Below are 22,030 nucleotides of genomic sequence, written 5' to 3' on the forward strand. Positions count from 1 at the left end.
ACATGGATGATACAGTAAATTGAGCCACTTCAATTAAACTAAATTAAATAAATAACTGTCATTTGAAAGCCTTATTATATGCAGTAGCCTACAGCAAAATGTTGAACCCTTTCTGTTTTACATGTTCATGATCAGGAATACTCATTTGAGGAGAAAAATATGCTTTTCAAGGAAGTTCAGTAAATGGAGCTGTGTTGTTGCCGTCCATGATTACAGTTGCTCTCTAATATAGTCTATCAGAGCATCAGGACTGTGCATGTGTGTCAAGACGCCTCCAAAAACACACACTATAGCAGTGTGTCTCGGGTCTGCTGTGTGAGGTCACAGACCGTGCTAAGTGTGAATAATAAAACTGAATTATTGCACAGACTATGATCTGGCATATTGCTGGTCCTGTGCAGTTCTTGGTTATAGCGGTGGGCATTTCTGTTACCCTGTGCAATATACAGTTCTGGATTCTGATGCAAAAGCAGTCGAGAATCACTGCAACACAACATGCAAACACACAGAAAAAAGGGTTCAATGTTTGATATACGTTCCTTGACCCAATTTTAAAGAAGAGGGTTGTACATTAGGAGAAATGTCTGAACCTCTTAACTCTCAACCCCCGTTTTGAGAATGGACATTAAAATTCAATATGGTTGTAATTCAAGAATGCGTTGGAATATAGACCTGAGTCTTGTTTTAAAGAAAACACTCGGCAGATTATTGCTGAAGGGAAAGCACTTCAAAAAATAAAGTATGAAAAAGTTCAAATTTACAGTAAATCAAATGTACTGTACTTAATATTTTTTCTTTTATATAAAATATATATATTACAAAATATTTTTTACTATAAAATCAAAGCCATATATCTAACCAAGTTGTGTTCCAAATTTGAAGTTGATATCACAAAAATTGAAGTTCCCATGAGATTTTGTTTAGGCGTAATACCAGAAATAGCCACCGGGTGACACACATTCCAGTTAATTTAATCGTATGCATTCTGCTGAAACAAATTAATAAATTTCTGTCCAAATATCACTTCCATCACAAAATATGGAACCTTGAGACTCAGACCTTTCTGGCAATATGCGTTTTGTCAAGACTAGAAAAGGTTTTGATCATAAATTATGAAACATGACAACGCCCAAAAGAGGAGGAGAATTCTGAGTTCGTGATCTTTCAAATGAGACCTAATTTATTATAAATATGTGATTTAATAAAAAAAGGCGATAAAAAAAGATAATATTATATTTTAGAGGATAATATATATATATATATATATATATATATATATATATATATATATATATATATATATATATATATATATATAATTATACTTTTTAGAGGATAATATTATTTTATATTTTTTTTATTGACAAATACTAGATTATTTGTTTTATTATGAACTTTTAGCATGAAAACCAAAGTTTCAATTATTAAAAGTGTGTGCGTCGACTTTTTGCGGCAAACGCCAGAACTCCTGTTATGATTTTTTGAGGTGCACTCTTGTCATAAATTCATCTATTACTGTTCCTACATAATTTGTAAAAAAAAAAAAAAACAATGCTAAAATATCTATTTAGGAGTCTTAGACCTTTCCAACGATATATAGTTTGTCATGATTAGATTCGGATTTAATTTATAGTGAAGTAAACTTAGGCAACGGTGACAATGATTGCAGAATACTTGTTTAATGGAATTAAATGTTTTCTAGTGACAGTGTGTTTGCCCAGCTGTTTAATTAAGAATTAAGAATTCAAATGAATTAATTAAAACTAAATCCAAAAAATGATCCCATGATGGGAACCCCTAAAATGATCTATATATGAATTCCCTGACTGAACCTTTTCTTCTAAGAGTTTCGGTTAAAAACGTCTGAAGTGTTTACTAATGGTACTGGATGTGGCGCCAGAAACCCATGCATATTTAATGCCTCCACATCTCTGATGAACGAACCGAGTGTGTGTTTGTGGGGTTAGTGTGTTAACACGAGTAGTTTGGGAGATTGGGTTCAAGCTGAGGGCTTTGACAGCATACGCACCACTGAACAAATGGCACTTTCAGATGTCTGCGTTTATTTTCACGAGTCTGTGTTTGACACGGGCTCGTTCTAGCTAAATCTAAGCCTAACGTCTGTAAACTCAGAGGCTTTAAGACACGACTGAAGATCTTTAAAGTCCTCGCGGTCTCATCAGGAAACCTGACCGAGGAACTCCGGCATTAACTCTCATCTTCTGGATTATTGGCTTGAATGATGCTGAGCAGAAGTGGCTTTCACTGACAAGTGTTATTTACATTATACATAGAACAATTCGGTTACACTTTATTTTAAGGTGTCCCTTTTACAGTGTAATTATATATTTAAGTACTGAGTAATATTGAGTAACTACATGCACTTACTATAGGGTTAGGTTTGATTTAGGGTTAGTTGCATGTAATTATGTATATTTTACAGTGTCATTGTTACATGTGTTACATAGACTTACCATAGTAATAACAGTAAATTATGTATAATTACATGCAACTAACCCTCAACCAAACCCTGACTCTAACCCTATAGTCAGTACATGTAGTTATTAATATTACTCAGTACTTAAAGTCCCCGTGAACCGGAAGTTGCAAACGACTTGTTGAAGTGACAACATGTAGAAGCAACAAGATTTCTGAATGGTTAGTTGATGAATTTATGAAGCTGATGTGGAGTTATCTTCTAGTCATTGATTAGCATATTCTGTCTTGATAATCTATAAATCGTGTTCAGGGGGCGGGGTTTATGTAAATTTTAGGGTTAGTGATGTCACTAACCCGGGAGGAATGTGGTGTAGTTTCTACCAGCCGTTTGTTGTAGTCCTTAAAGAGCGATTTCTGTAAAAGCAAATATCTCCCTTTGCTCTGAACTTTGAGCGTTGTAACTTTGTAGATGTTGTTTATGCTCAAACAGCAACATTACACACTAACTAAAGCTAGAAAAGGGAAATCATAATCAACCACCCCTTTAAATATATATTACACTGTAACAATGACACCTTAAAATGAAGTGTAACCCATTTTGGAATACATTTTGTTTATAAATTTGCATGAATAAATATGCAGGCACAAATATTTAATTAAAGAAAAAAACACCTTTGCCGTAGCACTTGAATGTTATTTTCCACATCATCTGCAATGGTAAGATCGTATTGTGTGAGGAACAGAGTCTTGGTTATAGTTCGCTGTAACTCTCAAATCTCATTCAGAAAGAAAATCACAATCGGTCGCAAGAAACATGAAAGCAAGAGGCATTTCACATCGCTGACGCCAGACTTGAGGAAGCACACGCAGTGAGTGTAACACAGATTTGATGATATGCTGCTTTTGTCGTGTCTGTCACCATGTGAAATAGAGCAGCACTGAAAATCATACCCGCTTTTTCTCTTTTTTTTTGATTGCAGGATGATGACAAAATGAACAGTAAAACAGTGAAATGGAAGTAAAGTGGAGAGTAAATGGAACACGAAACACACAGATGCAACACTAAACAAGCGTTTTGAGATACATTAATGGATTCACTATTAATAAGCAATGAGAATACAATAGGAATTGTAAAAACTAAATTAGGGCGCACAGCTGAATCTGTGAGTCGGCAGAAAATATGAAGCGTGTTTGACCCCTGCGTGACCTTAACTCATCCAGCCGTCAGTGCTGTCGTCTGGAAAATGTGCTTGAGTCTGCAACTTCTCAAACCGACCCGAATCTCACAGGAGAAACAACTCTGATTATTCTAGATTGAAACTAAATATTCAAGGCACGACACTAGTTTTGTCATGCACTGGGAAATGTTGAGATTTGGGGCTATTTTGCTTCCATAACGTATCTTTTTTTTTTTTTTTTTAAGAAGAAAACAAACATCCAAAATACACTTAAGTGTGTATTTTATTGCACTTTATTTGCACCCACAGAGTTCAATGACAGTGTATATCTGTAAAGGTTATAAATGTCCACTTCAGCAGCTTTATATGCTCCAACTTTACAGTGTTATTTCAATCTGTATTAATATATCATTCGCCTGACTTATAGAACATTATATTCCTAAAAACAAGGTGAAAATGTATATTTTTTTCTGTTTATTGACAGTATTTTTTTATTTATGAAGTGAAAAAAAAGGCTCTGTAAAAGCCTTTAACTGTAACAAAAAAAAAGAAAAAAAAAAAAAGATTGGTTTCATCCAATGTTCAAATTTCAGGTCTGGAAAGTTATACAAATTAGAGCATATTTATTTACATAATGGCTAATTTGCATATTTAAACATAACATAAGAAAACTTGTCATACAATTTTTTTTTTGTGTGATTCTTAATGCAATTAATCAACTGCAGAAGTATGGTGAAATCGCTCGATGGTGTTTTAAGCCCCCAATGGCTCCTTTAGAGGCAGCTAACCCTACCCTCAACCTTAAACCTACCCATCCCCTCGCTGCCTGGAAGGCACCGTTGGGGGCTTAAAACACCAAACACCGGTGAAATCTATCAGTTCATTTCTTTACCCTGCTCACCTGCTGTGTCTTGCCTAATAAATAACTAAAACAATGAGTTAGTTGAACTATATATTGATGGTGAATTGCTGTGCTAGCGTTTTGAGAGAGAGAGAGAGAGAGTGTGTGTGTGTGTGTGTGTGTGTGTGTGTGTGTGTGTGTGTGTGTGTGTGTGTGTGTGTGTGTGTATGTGTGTGTGTGTGTGTGTGTGTGTGTGTGTGTGTGTGCGTGTGTGTGTGCGCGTGTGAGTGTGAGTGTGTGTGCGCGTGTGAGTGTGTGTGTGTGTGTGTGTGTGTGGACATGTTTTTCTACACCGGTGGGGACTTAAACCTGAATGCACACAGACTCATGGGGACTCGTGTCACCGTGGGGACCTAAATTGAGGTCCCCATGGGTACAAAAGCTTATAAATCATACAGAATAATTTTTTTTGAAAATGTAAAAATGCAGAATGTTTCCTGTGATGGGTAGGTTTAGGGGCAGGGGCAGTGTAAGGGGATAGAATATACAGTTTGTACAGTATAAAAACCATTACGTCTATGGAGAGTCCTCACAAAGATAGTGCACCAGACATTAACTCTTCAAAGATGCTGGAAGATCTTGTAGTTACTGCACTGTAGTTACTGTACTGTAGTTACTGCACTGTAGTTACTGTACTGTAGTTACTGCACTAGTTGCTGCACTGTAGTTACTGTACTGTAGTTACTGTACTGTACTGTAGTTACTGCACTGTAGTTACTGTACTGTAGTTACAGTACTGCACTGTACTGTAGTTACTGTACTGTATTTACTGCACTGTAGTTACTGCACTGTACTGTAATTACTGCACTGTAGTTACTGTACTGTAGTTACTGCACTGTAGTTACTGCACTGTAGTTGCTGCACTGTAGTTACTGCACTGTAATTACTGCACTGTAGTTACTGCACTGTTACTGCACTGTAGTTACTGCACTGTAGTTACTGTACTGTACTGTAGTTACTGCACTGTAGTTGCTGCACTGTTACTGCACTGTAGTTACTGCACTGTAGTTACTGTACTGTACTGTAGTTACTGCACTGTAGTTACGGCACTGTTACTGCACTGTAGTTACTGCACTGTAGTTACTGTACTGTAGTTACTGTACTGTACTGTAGTTACTGCACTGTAGTTACGGCACTGTTACTGCACTGTAGTTAGTGCACTGTAGTTACTGCACTGTAGTTACTGTACTGTAGTTACTGTACTGTAGTTACTGCACTGTAGTTACTGCACTGTAGTTGCTGCACTGTAGTTACTGCACTGTAATTACTGCACTGTAGTTGCTGCACTGTTACTGCACTGTAGTTACTGCACTGTAGTTACTGTACTGTACTGTAGTTACTGCACTGTAGTTACGGCACTGTTACTGCACTGTAGTTACTGCACTGTAGTTACTGTACTGTAGTTACTGTACTGTACTGTAGTTACTGCACTGTAGTTACGGCACTGTTACTGCACTGTAGTTAGTGCACTGTAGTTACGGCACTGTAGTTACTGCACTGTAGTTACTGCACTGTAGTTACGGCACTGTTACTGCACTGTAGTTACTGCACTGTAGTTACTGTACTGTAGTTACTGTACTGTAGTTACGGCACTGTAGTTACTGCACTGTAGTTACTGCACTGTAGTCACTGCACTGTAGTTACGGCACTGTTAATGCACTGTAGTTACGGCACTGTTACTGCACTGTAGTTACTGCACTGTAGTTACTGTACTGTACTGTAGTTACTGCACTGTAGTTACTGCACTGTAGTTACGGCACTGTTACTGCACTGTAGTTACTGCACTGTAGTTACTGTACTGTAGTTACTGCACTGTAGTTACTGTACTGTACTGTAGTTACTGCACTGTAGTTACTGTACTGTACTGTAGTTACCTCACTGTAGTTACAGCACTGTTACTGCACTGTAGTTACTGTACTGTAGTTACTGTACTGTAGTTACTGTCCTGTAGTTACGGCACTGTAGTTACTGCACTGTAGTTACGGCACTGTTACTGCACTGTAGTTACTGTACTGTAGTTACTGTACTGTAGTTACGGCACTGTAGTTACTGCACTGTAGTTACGGCACTGTTACTGCACTGTAGTTGCTGCACTGTAGTTACTGCACTGTACTGTAGTTACTGCACTGTAGTTACTGCACTGTAGTTACGGCACTGTTACTGCACTGTAGTTACTGCACTGTAGTTACTGCACTGTAGTTACGGCACTGTTACTGCACTGTAGTTACTGCACTGTAGTTACTGTACTGTAGTTACTGTACTGTAGTTACTGCACTGTAGTTACGTCACTGTTCCTGCACTGTAGTTACTGTACTGTACTGTAGTTACTGCACTGTAGTTACGTCAGTTACTGCACTGTAGTTACTGCACTGTAGTTACTGCACTGTAGTTATTGTACTGTACTGTAGTTACTGTACTGTACTGTACTGTAGTTACTGCACTGTAGTTACTGCACTGTAGTTACTGTACTGTACTGTAGTTACTGCACTGTAGTTACTGTACTGTACTGTAGTTACTGCACTGTAGTTACTGTACTGTAGTTACAGTACTGTACTGTACTGTAGTTACTGCACTGTAGTTACTGCACTGTAGTTACTGCACTGTACTGTAGTTACTGCACTGTAGTTACTGTACTGTACTGTACTGTAGTTACTGCACTGTAGTTACGGTACTGTTACTGCACTGTAGTTGCTGCACTGTAGTTACTGCACTGTAGTTACGGCACTGTTACTGCACTGTAGTTACTGCACTGTAGTTACTGTACTGTAGTTACTGTACTGTACTGTAGTTACTGCACTGTAGTTACTGCACTGTAGTTACTGTACTGTAGTTACTGTACTGTACCGTAGTTACTGCACTGTAGTTACGGCACTGTTACTGCACTGTAGTTACTGTACTGTAGTTACTGTCCTGTAGTTACGGCACTGTAGTTACTGCACTGTAGTTACGGCACTGTTACTGCACTGTAGTTACTGTACTGTAGTTACTGTACTGTAGTTACGGCACTGTAGTTACTGCACTGTATTTACGGCACTGTTACTGCACTGTAGTTACTGCACTGTGGTTACGGCACTGTTACTGCACTGTAGTTACTGCACTGTAGTTACTGTACTGTACTGTAGTTACTGCACTGTAGTTACTGCACTGTAGTTACGGCACTGTTACTGCACTGTAGTTACTGCACTGTAGTTACGGCACTGTTACTGTACTGTAGTTACTGCACTGTAGTTACTGCACTGTAGTTACTGTACTGTAGTTACTGTACTGTACTGTAGTTACTGTACTGTAGTTACTGCACTGTAGTTACTGCACTGTAGTTACTGTACTGTAGTTACTGTACTGTACTGTAGTTACTGCACTGTAGTTACTGTACTGTACTGTAGTTACTGCACTGTAGTTACTGCACTGTAGTTACTGCACTGCTTCATCTCAGGTGTAAACTCTCCAGAGTTAATCTCTAAACCCAGAGAGTCAGACAGAGAATGTTTTAGACGAATAACTAATTAAATCAAATAATAAAAAAGTATTTGTTTGACGCAGTCACTGCTTGTTCTTGCTAGATAACAAGTGAGGATAAAGTTTGGTTGACTGGAGATGCGTGTGTGTTGTATATGGATTCTGCAAACTTGTTTTTTTCTTATAGTTTGGAAGAACTGCTGGTCTTATGCCAACATCCACTTATATCCAGAGATACAGAGAGCACAAATGTGGCCATTGAAACAGAAGGAGACACACAAAGCTTCAGAAGACTTGAAATAAACACACCATACCTTATGAACTACTGTTATCATTTGGTAACACTTTACAATAAGGTTCATTAGTTAGCATTAGTTAACTATATTAGTTAGCATGAACTAATAATGAACTGCACTTATACAGCATTTATTAATCTGTGTTAATGTTAATTTCAACATTTACTAATACTTTATTAAGTCTTGTTAACATTAGTTAATGCACTGTGAACTAACATGAACAAACAATGAACAGCTGGATTTTTATTAACTAACGTTAACAAAGATGAATAAATACTGTAACAAATGTATTGCTCATGTTTAGTTCATGTTAGTAAATACGTTAACTAATGAGCAAATCGTTTCTGCCTGAAATTATTACATTGTTTAATTTTTTTTTTTTTTTGATTTTGTATATGTACATTTATGAAATACATAACTTATAATTTCACTCTAAATTATAATGTGGTTTTCTGTAAAGCTGCTTTGAAATTAAGTGTATTGTGAAAAGCGCTGTACATATAAATGTGAACTGAATGTGAACTAATGAACCGTATAGTGAAGTGTTACTGTACCTGTGATTCTGGTGAGGTTTTTAACTACTTTACACACACACTCTGCACTATTACTCAAACACTGTAGCTCTGAGTGCCGGAACATTAGCAAAAGAGAAAATGTGACTTACTTCTTCCTGAAGTCTCTTTTCGACCTCCTTTACTGTGTTTCCAGTTCCAGCGCCGGCTCGCACTCCGTGAGCGAGACATAGTGAAGATCCCAGCAGAACGGACCAAACCCAAACACACAACCAGCCCATCAGCGCCAGTCTGTCAGGAGGAGAACCGGTAGATGATGAGCATCAGATATAACACAGAGAGAGAGAGAGAGAGAGAGAGAGAGAGAGAGAGAGAGAGAGCATTATCACTCGTCCAACGTGTCTGATATGCGGCTGCATGCGGTGACACTTTACAATGAGGTTCATTAGTTAACATGAACTAAGAATGAACAATACTTCTACAGTATGTATTAATCTCAGTTAATATTCATTTCAACATTTACAAATACGTTATTAAAATCAAAAGTTGTTAACATTAGTTAATGCACTGTGAACAGAACATGACCAAACAATGAACAGCTGAATTTTTATTAACTAACATTAACAAAGATTAACAAATACTGTAACAAATGTATTGCTCATGGTTAGTTCATGTTACCACATTCACTAATGTTAACTAATGAAGCTTATTGTAAAGTGTCACCAGTTTTCTTATGTTCAGGTCTATTGGATCCTGCATGTTTCCAGCAGAAGTTCACTCTGTGTGTGTCGCTATATTTCAGAGGCGTCCAAAACTACCAGTAGACGAAACACCACAACCTGTGTGTGTAAAAGTGTGTAACCAACTGAAATATGTGCTTCGGGAAACGCAAATCTGGTTAGAAGTGAATGACAAGATGAAAACATCAAATTTGATGTTTTCATCTTATCATTCAATTCTAACCAGATTTGCGTTTCCTGAAGCACATATTTCAGTTAAACATTGTATACAAGTAGAATGTGTTTAACTCTTTCCCCGCCAGCGTTTAAGTTGCCAGTCACTGCCAGCATTTTTATCCTTTTCTCAAAATTGTGTTGTATGAATATCTGAATATGCAATACATCAAAAGACAGAGCAGAGCCTCTGCTTTTAAACACACAAACACAAAAACACTTTATTCTAGATTCATGCATTCTTTTTTTTTTTTTATTAACACTTGAATTTGGGTAAGTTTAATTTAAAAAAAGCAACATTTTGAACAAAAAGCTGAGAAAATTGCAAATTCAAAGAATAAAAATGTTTAAAAAAAATATGTAAAGCCAAAGGTTGGGTTTTGTCCATATTTGACCCAAACAACCCAGCATTTGTAGAGTGCATGTAAAGCTGGATCTGCTGTCAGTAGACCGTTCCTTCATATAAACATGTAATTCAGCGACAGTGTCTTCACAGAGAGCCAGAGTGAAACATCGCTAATGCTAACCAGACATGACTAAACTCAAGCGCAGACACGTGCATAATGTGTCTAGAATACAGCCATTTCATATCTCATATTACCAAAATACACTTAAATTAACACTTTTCATGAAGCTTCCAAAAGTTAACGTCAGTCAATGCATTAACTAACAACAAGCAATACATTTGTTACGGTATTTATTCATTTTTGTTAACATTAGCTAATAAAAACAAAACTGTTCTTTGTTAGTTCATGTTAGCTCAGGTCCATTAACTAATATAAGATACAACTTTTGATTTTATTAATGTATTGATACATGTTGAAACATAAATTATTAACTGAATGAAGTATTTTTCATTATTAGTTCATGTTAGCTAATGTAGTTAACTTATGTTAACAGATGAAACTTTATTGTGAAGTGTTACCAATAGAGTGCATTAGTGCCACAGGAATTTAAAAAAGTCTTTGTTAAAGCGTTATAAGCCATGAACCAGCCAGCTAAATAATCATAACACTGCAAACTTTGATTTGAAGAAAAATCAGACAAAGGTACAAGACTGTGAACTTAACAGCTTTGGTGAGAGAAAGAACTAACATTCCATCAAGTATTTTAAGAACGAAAGACCAAATCAATTTCGTGATTCGCAGTGATTATCTTTAAAATAACTGTGTTTAACAGTGGATTTCGTAGTGAAAAACTATATTGCCCATGATGCTGTACAGAAAAGAGCTAAAGAAGCTAAAGCTAAAGAGGTGGAGCTAAAGAAACTAAAGCTAAAGAGTTGGAGCTAAAGAAGCTAAAGCTAAAGTGATGGAGCTAAAGAAGCTAAAGCTAAAGAGGCAGAGCTAAAGAAGCTAAAGCTAGAGAGGTGGAGCTAAAGAAGCTAAAGCTAAAGAGGTGGAGCTAAAGAAGCTAAAGCTAAGGAGGTGGAGCTAAAGAAGCTAAAGCTAAAGAGTTGGAGCTAAAGAAGCTAAAGCTAAAGAGACGGAGCTAAAGAAGCTAAAGAAGCTAAAGCTAAAGAGGCGGAGCTAAAGCTAAAGAGACGGAGCTAAAGAAGCTAAAGCTAGAGAGGTAGAACTAAAGAAGCTAAAGCTAAAGAGACGGAGCTAAAGAAGCTAAAGAAGCTAAAGCTAAAGAGACGGAGCTAAAGAAGCTAAAGCTAGAGAGGCGGAGCTAAAGAAGCTAAAGCTAAAGAGACGGAGCTAAAGAAGCTAAAGCTAAAGAGGCTAAAGAAGCTAAAGAGGCTAAAGAAGTTAAAGCTAAAGAGGCTAAAGAAGCTAAAGCTAAAGAGATGGAGCTAAAGAAGCTAAAGCTAAAGAGGCTAAAGAAGCTAAAGCTAAAGAGGCTAAAGAAGCTAAAGAGGCTAAAGAAGCTAAAGCTAAAGAGACGGAGTTAAAGAAGCTAAAGCTAGAGAGGCGGAGCTAAAGAAGCTAAAGCTAAAGAGACGGAGCTAAAGAAGCTAAAGAAGCTAAAGCTAAAGAGGCGGAGCTAAAGCTAAAGAGACGGAGCTAAAGAAGCTAAAGCTAGAGAGGTAGAACTAAAGAAGCTAAAGCTAAAGAGACGGAGCTAAAGAAGCTAAAGAGACGGAGCTAAAGAAGCTAAAGCTAGAGAGGCGGAGCTAAAGAAGCTAAAGCTAAAGAGACGGAGCTAAAGAAGCTAAAGCTAAAGAGGCTAAAGAAGCTAAAGAGGATAAAGAAGCTAAAGCTAAAGAGGCTAAAGAAGCTAAAGCTAAAGAGGTGGAGCTAAAGAAGCTAAAGCTAAAGAGGCTAAAGAAGCTAAAGCTAAAGAGGCTAAAGAAGCTAAAGAGGCTAAAGCTAAAGAGGCTAAAGAAGCTAAAGCTAAAGAGACGGAGTTAAAGAAGCTAAAGCTAGAGAGGCGGAGCTAAAGAAGCTAAAGCTAAAGAGACGGAGCTAAAGAAGCTAAAGCTAGAGAAGCGGAGCTAAAGAAGCTAAAGCTAAAGAGACGGAGCTAAAGAAGCTAAAGCTAAAGAGGCTGAAGAAGCTAAAGCTAAAGAGGCTAAAGAAGCTAAAGCTAAGGAGGTGGAGCTAAAGAGATCTTTTGGTGCTCTTTGCTTGTTTCGTCTCTTTGATTGGTGTAATTTTCTGTACTTTACTACGAAATCCACTGTTAAACATGATCATTTTAAAGATAAGTCTTCAGTAATGTGGACTGACGGCTTCAACAGAAGCAGCAGCGTCGAAGCTCACAGCAGGGCTGACTTTACAGGTTTAAGTTATCATTAAAAATCTATTTCCCTGTGGAGAAAATGAGTTTTATTTCTGGAACTGACTCTATTATACTTTTACGTAAATGAAAAATGTGAATGTCACTGTTCTAGATACACAAAATATCAAAGCAAGTGTCATTTATTGTAAAGAAAGATGCACAAACCCAGTGTACAAATAAAACATCTGGCCAAAAGTCGAATTTGTTCGTTTTGAACTGCGTTGTTAGAGGCAGAAATAAAACAATACAACAAACTGAATGATTCATGACCAATTAATAACCAATTCATCATAACCAATTACAATAACCAAGCTTCTCCATAAACTCATAATCAACACGTTTGCTGTGAGAAACACGCAGGCGTCTGATCTCGGTGAAGCCCTGAAGCTCCGGTGTCAGTCACTGTGTGTGTGAGTGTGTTTGAGTGTGTTTGTGTGTGTTTGTGTGTGTCTGAGTGTGTTTGAGTGTGTCAGTCACTGTGTGTTTGAGTGTGTGTGTGTGTGTGTGCGTGTGAGTGTGTGTGTGTGTGTGTGTGTGTGTGTGTGTGTGCGTGTGTGTGTGTGTGTGTGTGTGTGTGTGTGTGTGTGTGTGTGTGTGTGTGTGTGTGTGTGTGTTTGAGTGTGTCTGAGTGTGTGTGTGTGTGTGTGTGTGTGTGTGTGTGTGTGTGTGTGTGTGTGTGTGTGTGTGTGTGTTTGAGTGTGTCTGAGTGTGTCAGTCACTGTGTGTTTGAGTGTGTGTGTGTGTGTGTGTGTGTGTGTGTGCGTGTGTGTGTGTGTGTGTGTGTGTGTGTGTGTGTGTGTGTGTGTGTGTGTGTGTGTGTGTGTGTGTGTGTGTTTGAGTGTGTCTGAGTGTGTGTGAGTGTGTGTGTGTGTGTGTGTGTGTGTGTGTGTGTGTGTGTGTGTGTGTGTGTGTGTGTGTGTGTGTGTGTGTGTGTGTGTGTGTGTGTGAGTGTTGAAATAGCAGAAATAAGCAACAGGCTGCATGTGAAACACAATCAGCTCAGACTGGCAGTGCTTGAGGAGAACAGATCAATGATGAACAGGTGTCGTTGTATTCATTCATAGCTCTGAAAATGTGCAATTTATCAGTTTATGTACTGAACTAATCATCACAGGTGAGACTGTTACACATACACATCAACAATCATGCATAGATATGTATAAGATAATATATAACTGCAATGTTCTTTTTAGTAAATATACAGAACAAATGAATATATGAGAAAAGTTGAAAATAAATGAGCTGATATGAAAGAGTGTTGGGAAGTTGACATGGTCTGATAATTTACATTTATTATGCATGTGTTTTTTTATGATTGAGACTATACACAGAATATTTGTTATATACATTGATATACATTTTTTCCCTGCACATCATTTCAATTTAACATACAATCAGATTATGCGTCATCTATTCATACGCAAACAGCAGCATTTGGAGGCATGCAGAACCTGCAGACATTGTTATAGGGCCCTATTTTAACGGTCTGAAACGCAAGTATCAAACGCGAAACGCACGTAACTTTGTGGGCAGATCTCGGAGCTCTAAAATGTGTTGGTCTGAAGTAGCTTCATTACTCATAGGTGTGTTTGGGCGTAATGTGAAATAAACCAATCAGAGCGTCATCTCACATTCCCTTTAAGAGCAGGCGCGCTTGTTCCATGGCGGATTGCTCTTATAACGGCGGATTTGCCAGGAGCGGTTCACAGCCGAGGAGACCGACGTTCTCGTCAGGGCCGTAAAACACAGAGAAGTGACATTGGGGATGGAGAAACACACCCAAATCAGCTTCAGTTAAACAGGCGTATAATAATTTGGGTAAATGAGTAAGCTAGATTTATGCCTATTCTTTACATCTTCATGGACACAACAATGATTTCCCTCGTGTGGTAATATTTTCCATCCATCCATCCATCCATCCATCCATGGTAATATTTTTCCTTGTAATAATGTATGGTTTTCTAAAAAATGAGAACTGCTGCTTCTGTGTGTAGATGAGAGAAGCAAAGTGTGTGTGCGTTGTGCACACGCTACATTGATTATGGCCAAGCATGCGCCTTTAAAATAGCATCTGAATAACGCGCCACTGACTTTAGACGAGGTTTCTCCTGGTCAGTGGAGGAATTGTTTTCTGAAACTGCAAAATAGCACCAGGGAACGTTTGCGCCGGAACACGCCTCCTCTTTTCGCTGAGCCGCCCCCGGGAGCGCAAGTTCATTCCCTAATTTACCGGCGTGCGTCTGTGGAGGGAAAAGTCCGCTGTGCGCGGGTGCAAAATCAGTGACAGATTTAACATGTGTGTGTTACTCACTGCGACACGGCCGTCTCAAAGCTTGTTGTGTGCGCATCAAATAATCTAGAGGGATATTTGTTAATCTCAAAAATATTTTTTATACATATAACATGTGGTGCTTTTTTACTTTCTTTTTTACTTTTACTTTACTTTTAACTTTAACTTTTTTACTTCTCACCATCATGTGAAATAATCAAATATCTAGATATTCTGGTTCAGACTTACAAGTGTTTAAAAAAAAAAAAAAAACTTTATTCAACAACAATTCCTGAAAAATTATGAAAATATATATTGAAATATGTACATTTATAATTTTTCTCTCTGAAAATCACATTATTCAACAGCCACACAGTTTTAGGAGTCATTTTCCACCACAATGGCAACAAGAAGTGTTTGATTTTGTCTCATGGAAATGGACAGTAACACATTTGTTTAAATTAACTATCTCTGTAAAAAGTTTAAAAAACCTCATTTTGAAATATTTAAATATTCTGACTGAGTTGGAACTCATTAAAATTTACCATTTGATCTTCCACAGTATCATACATTTGTAGATCATGGTAACTCAGGTAAAACCATGCATGCCTCTTCACAACCACAGTAAAAAAAAAAAACCTTGGTTCTCTATAAACCATTTATTTATGCCCAAACATTTAGTACAAATATAAATGCAAATTAAATAAATACATGCACAAAAAAACCTGCCATAGCTTCTAAACAAAAAATCATTTTTGTAATTACAAAATGTTTTCTAATTATAAAAAATATAATTACATTCCATTACTCAAGACATTTAATACATGTATACATGACTATATTAATATAACAGCATTCGATATGAATATCGGCACATTTCTGCCAGAACAGTGTGTTTCACTACAGTAAACTCATAGGTTGTGGAGGGAAACGTCTTCTAGCCGGTTTGTTCTTGGAACAGTGTTTTTCCTGTTTTCCGCCTCGATGTGTCGAGAATGTCAGCGCTGTTTCATCTGGCTTTAAATGAGTTTAAATCCCAGAGTCATTTGTGGGTTTATAATAGAGATGAATTCAAACACTTCTCAGTGGATCGCGCAGCTCTGTTTAATAATGTTCTGTGATAAAGCACTTCTGGAGCACACTAACCTCAAGCAACATCAGGAACGTGTGTGATACAGAGATATGAGTTACAGGAGCTTCACAACACTGCTGTCTTTATCCAGTCTGACCAGCAAACAACTGTCCTGCTCGCTCGCTCTCTCTCTCTCTCTCTCTCACTCTCTCTCTCTCTCTCTCTCTCTCTCTCTCTCTCTCTCTCACTCTCTCTCTCTCACTCACACTCTCTCTCTCTATCTCTCTCTCTCTCTCTCTCACTCTCTCTCTCTCTCTCTCTCTCTCTCTCTCTCTCTCACTCTCACTCTCTCTCTCTCTCACTCTCACTTAACTGAATTTAGTTGTATTATTTTCTTGTCCCTTTTATTGAGACAGTTAAAGATAGGAAATTACAAGGAGAAGAAAAGAAAAGAAAAATATTATTACAAGCTGAATTTTCAGCATCATTACTCCAGTCTTCAGTGTCACATTATCAATGTTATTATCAATGTTGAAAACAGTACTTTTTTCAGGGTTTTTTTGATGAATAAAAAATAAAAAAGAACAGCATTTATGTAAAACAGAAATCTTTTGTAACATTATACACTACCATTCAAAATGTTTGTTGTCAGTATTTTTTCTTTCTTTTTTTTAAATAAATGAATACTTTTATTCAGCGAGGATATAGTATATCAATATAGTAATAGTAAATATAGTAAATATTCATATTGTTAGAAAAGATTTCTATTTTGAATAAATTTAGTTTTTTTTTTTTAACTATATAAGAACTGATCATCAAATCCTCATATTAGAGTGATTTCTGGAGGATCATGTGACACTGAAGACTGGAGTAATGATGCTGAACATTCAGCTTTGATCACAGGAATAAATGACACTTTACTATATATTCACATATTCAGTTATTTTACATCGTAATAATGTTTAACAATATTACAGTTTGTTTCTGTATTTTTGATCAAATAAATGCAGGCTTGATGAGCATAAGATACTTCTTTTAAAAACATTAAAAACAGTAATGTTTCCAAACTTCTGACTGTATATATTAAAGGGGACGTCGAATGCCCCTTTTTACGGGATATAAAAGAAGTCAGAGTGTGTGTGTGAAGTTTCAGCTCAAAATACCCACAGGGGTGAGGGGTGAGCAAAAATGTGCGGTTTATGTGTGTGTCCCTTTAAATGCAAATGAGCTGCTGATCCCCGCCCCCTTACAAGAAGAGGGCGGAGCTTCAAGAGCTCATGCAACAACAAAACAGGGCAGAAAATGTCAGAAACTCTCAGTAGTTCAGTTCAGATCGCACAATAATATACGCTGTATGGAGAACAGGTGTAGTTTACTGTAATTACAGTTATAACTCATGCTGTCATCTTGCTTTTATCCACGAGTAGACCCCGCACGAATGATGGCCAAAACTTTACTTTTATGAAGTTTATTGTACATCACACAAAAGATGAAGCGTCCGTTTTCACTCCAGAAAATCATCAGTACAAGAAGTGCGCATTAAAGTCTTCTCCATAAACTCTCTCTCTCCCTTTCATTATCCTCAACAAACACAAAACACTCGTTACAGCTAACAGTAAACTAATATATACACAGCTTTTCAGTGGTGCTTAATAAACTGGTAAACTTTATATCCGTAAAACAACTAACCCTAACTGTAATAAAGTGCCTTTCATTACCGAAACAGCGGGTACGGTCCATCCTTGAGCTTCTACTCTTTAGCAAAACCTGCCTTGAATTGTCCGTCGTTCAGAAAGCAGTCTGGAGTGAATAATTCACGCAGACAGAAATGACTTTAGGTGTAATCGGTGTGGCATTAGCTTCAGAAACAGAAGTACTGCACTGCGTCCTCATGAAGAGCCTCATGTTCACTCTCACAGCCAACACCAGCTCAGAGACACCAGTGTCGCTACCGAGAGAATAGCGGAGTACGACCAGCTGAGGGCGGGACTATGCTAATGAGGGACTGTCCGTCAGCGGCCGTGGGCGGAGCCTGAACAGGATGACATCACACTGCTCAGATCAAGACTGCCTGATAAATGAGGCTGTTGAGGCTTTTTGAGGATTAAAAAAACTGAATGGATCTGTATGATTGTAGGGTGGTTGTGTGTGTCCACACACGGCAAAGACACTTTTATGTGCAAACAACAGTGAATTTTGCATCCAAAAACACAAAACCTTTTTTTGACCACATAATTTTCATTTTACAATGCAATAGTAAAAAAAAAAAAAAAAAAAAAAAAAATATATATATATATATATATATAAACAACGAGGTCACAGGAAAGAAGCATACACTGACTACAGCATAATCAGTTATTAATATTTCATTGGTTCTCTCTTATTTATGCATGTTCATAATTTCTTTGTACGGCAGCCTGGCCAAAAATAATGTCGGCACAATTTGGCAAATTTCATTGCGTTATTATCACAAATAAAACAATTGACTTCAAGCAAAACTACGCAATATGCATTTTACACATTTTTTATAATATTTGAATAAAAGGCAGAGATGTAAATTTTCCTCGGCCGGACATCAGTTTTGTAGATTCAGAGAGCGGAACGAAGTCATTTCCCTGGTTTGGCGTCAGAAGCTGTTGGTCACAGACTGAAGCTTTCATCAGAAACACACACACACACACACACACACACACACACACACACACACACACACAGGCGTGTGTGTGTGTGTGTGTGTGTGTGTGTGTGTGTGTGTGTGTGTGTGTGTGAGTGTGACAGTGTGTGTGTGTGTGTGTGTGTGTGTGTGTGTGTGTGTGTGTGTGTGTTTGTGCGTGTGAGTGAGTGTGTGTGAGTGTGTGTGTCGTCACAAAGTCTTCAAGCTTATAAAGAACAGAATGAAACCATGAATATGTTTAATCGGTGTGATCTATTATAAACGCAGTAAACCCCGTCTAGAAATGAATGTTCAGCCCAGATGAGTTCATAAAGAGCTGTGTGTGATGAAAGTGTGTGTGATGAAAGTGTGTGAAGTCCTCCTGACACATAAACTCCTACAAATATGAATGATATCACGTTGGTTAATCTGTAGGTTTAAAGTCATAATTCGGTCTGGTGTCTCTAACACACTCTCTCTGCTTTCAGTACGCCAGCTGTTTTTGTTCCGGTATGTGCTTACATTATCATTATACTCACATCTGAGCTGGGTAATGACATAAAATAATTCTGTTTTATGCTAATTATATCTGGCTTTACATAAAGAGGCATCTCATGTAAACTGACAACAACAGCGCCAACAAACGAGTTGTGTTGAGATGCTCTGAATGAAATGACCAACACAGACGAAGAGAAACGTTTAAAGGCTTTACTGACAGAAATCTTTGGAAAATCATAAAATGCTTCATCTGGAAGCCTAATAATAATAATAATAACAACAACAACAGTATTTTCAGCCAGTGTCCTGCACTCGCTGGTCAAAGCCTCACTGCAAACCACAGCTAGCCGTTCATCTAGCGACTGAGGGTTAGCATCGTGAACAAACACAACGCATTAGTTAACGCTTTAAACGCTCTCGTCTTCAGTGAACGACATCCAGAATATCTCCACCAAACAACACAAACACAAGCAGATCGTGAATAGCATGACAAAGGTTGAAAATAACTTGTGTGACATTTTCAAGAGCTTCTTGTTATATTACATGTGGAACATTTCTCAATCCGGATTGATCCGCAAACAAGCCCAAACCGTGGACTGGGACTGGGAATGACATTCACACACACACACACACACTCTGCACATCGATGACCATGTCAGGAATATTCTCTGCTTATGTTTATTCACACACATCCGCTCTCCCGATATAAAGCTTCATCACTGACTCTGAGTACGAGACAGAAATATCACATCGTGCCTACACTATAAATTCATATTCGAGTGGGTCAGATTGGGTCGTCGACACCACAACTAACCACATATTCTCAATAAGAGAGTGAATAAAACGAATGCGGTCTCGGGTGCGTGTTCAAGGTTTACGTCCAGTCCACTTCTGCAGCATTTGGGGCAAATTCATCCGTCAGCTCTAATGCTTGAGTTATAAAACTAGTCAAAAACATGAACACAATTATTTATATTCAAAAGAAAAGAAGATATGACCCAGGCGACCTCAGTCAAACTAATGCTTTTCTGGATTTACAACATTCTCAGTTTTCTCATTTACACTAGGTTATGTTCACGCTAATATCATTTGTATTACTTGTGTAGAGTAAAGCATGTTCAGTCCTGAAGCTGAACCCAACAATGACTGCGTTTACATGAGCGCCAATAGTGTGATTCTCTCTAATAATCAGTGTAAGGTCTTAATCGATGGTTACATGACACGACTTTACATGAGTATTGGCTAATTCGTATGCTTATACCACACTCAGAAAGGCATTCAGTATGCATGACACCGACTCTCATGACCAGATGCCAGAGGAAATAATAACAAAAGCATTACATTTAATATAAAGCTATTTTGTCAAATGTACACTGTATTTCTTCCGCTTCTCATTTGTAGGCTACACTGCCCAAACATATTCTGTTATTACGGTGAAATCTGGCAGCCGTGCCAGAACATTACATTACAAAATACAACGATGCTGTTACCAGCACTTTAGTGCCTGCAGTTTATATAGTGAATATACCGACCCATCTGAGCTATTCAATCTGAAATAAGTTCACGGATAACACAGAAGGCCATGTGATGACATGACTGTCTGTGACTAATACACATAAAGACAGATGACAGTTCAGCCCACGCAAACACACATTACTAAATAACCCGAAACATGTAATCAAATACACTAAATCACAGAGCAAATGTGATGGTTTGCATAAAGAAATTCTGGGAAGAATGCTTTTTATTCATTTTAAAAGTAGCCTATTGTCTTCTCAAATATAATATCATGTTAAAGGTGAACTAATTAACAGTTTTATTTTTAATTTAGAATGTTTACATTATTTTCCTGTTACAAATAGGTAACACTTTAATTAGTTACATCATGTTACTAAATGTACTTACTATAGTAATAACAACAGTAAACTATGCATAATTACACATAACCAACCCTAAATCAAACCCTAACCATAACTCTATAGTAAGTACATGTTAATTAATATTACTCAGTACTTATTTGAGTAAGTATAATATAAGTGTGCGACTTTAAAATAAAGTGTAACCCACATATGTATTCAGTCACAAAGTGGTAGCCTATATGAAACAATCATTTGTTATATTGTTAAAATAAATACAGAATATCATAACAATAATTAATAAATTGTTATATAATAAACCAGTTAATAAATGGCAACGGCAGAATGTTATATTGTAATAGATAAAGTGATAAAACATCAGCGTATAACTCTATAATACACAAAGATCATTTCTGATGAAACACGAGCTGGCTGTCTAAGTAAAGGTCCTGCTGTTTTCGTGTGTGTGTGTGTGTGTGTGTGTGATCGAGGTGTATCTGCCTAACTCCACCGCATGTTCAGCTCCGCGCGCTCGCCACTGATGCCCAGAAGTGTTGTCTATGTAGACAGCGCACTAGACATGAGGCAGAGACCCTGACTGCACACACTACAGAGAAAACTCTTGCTGAGGTTCTCCATACAGACCAGATGCAGATGTAAAGCACGGGTATAATCCCAGTTCGACCGCGCTCGCGCTTCATCATCATCATCATCATCATAATGTTTTAGCATCACAGAATACAGTGAGAAAGGCTCAGTCGCCTGTGCTTTACCTGTCGTGTTCCTGCGCCGAGACAGAAATACTGCGTGCGATGTGCGCTTTAGCTGTCCAGAGATCAGATCTACAGAAGAACTCACACACCCGCTCTCCTTCACTCCATCCTTCAACTGAGAGTGACCCGCTATTCCAGCTCACCCTATATCAGCTGCTCTCTCTCTCTCTCTCTCTCTCTCTCACACACACACACACTCCCTGCGACGTCACACAGCGAGCGCATATGTAACGCACACACCTTAGACACCTAAGATCCTCGTGCCACACACACACACACGAGATGCCGCTACAATCATGTGCTGTATAATCAACATAATAATCACTAAAAAAAGTAAGTTCAATGGGGCTAAAGGCTTCAGAAAAATGAAATAAATATATGAATGTTTGTATTGAACATTGTGAAAATAAATCATAAAAATGGTTTATTTTGTTTAAAAATCATATA

The 22,030-nt window shown here is 37.7% G+C and overlaps 1 protein-coding gene across 2 annotated transcripts in view; it reads right to left on the reverse strand.

Annotated features, from left to right (window-relative positions):
* The window catches only part of fstl4 (follistatin-like 4), a 233,319-nt gene extending 211,583 nt beyond the window's left edge, over positions 1–21,736 (reverse strand). For both annotated transcript variants that reach the window (XM_079847136.1, XM_079847135.1), the window contains exons 1-2: positions 21,584–21,736; positions 8,935–9,073 (exon numbers count right to left, since the gene is read on the reverse strand). In XM_079847136.1, coding sequence (XP_079703262.1) covers positions 8,935–9,063 — 129 coding nt within the window. In that variant the 5' untranslated portion in view covers positions 9,064–9,073; positions 21,584–21,736. The remainder of the gene's footprint in view (positions 1–8,934; positions 9,074–21,583) is intronic.
* Positions 21,737–22,030: the final 294 nt, after the last annotated feature.

The sequence above is a fragment of the Squalius cephalus genome, assembly GCF_949319135.1.
Source record: "Squalius cephalus genome assembly, chromosome: 17".
Taxonomy (NCBI): Eukaryota; Metazoa; Chordata; class Actinopteri; order Cypriniformes; family Leuciscidae; genus Squalius; species Squalius cephalus.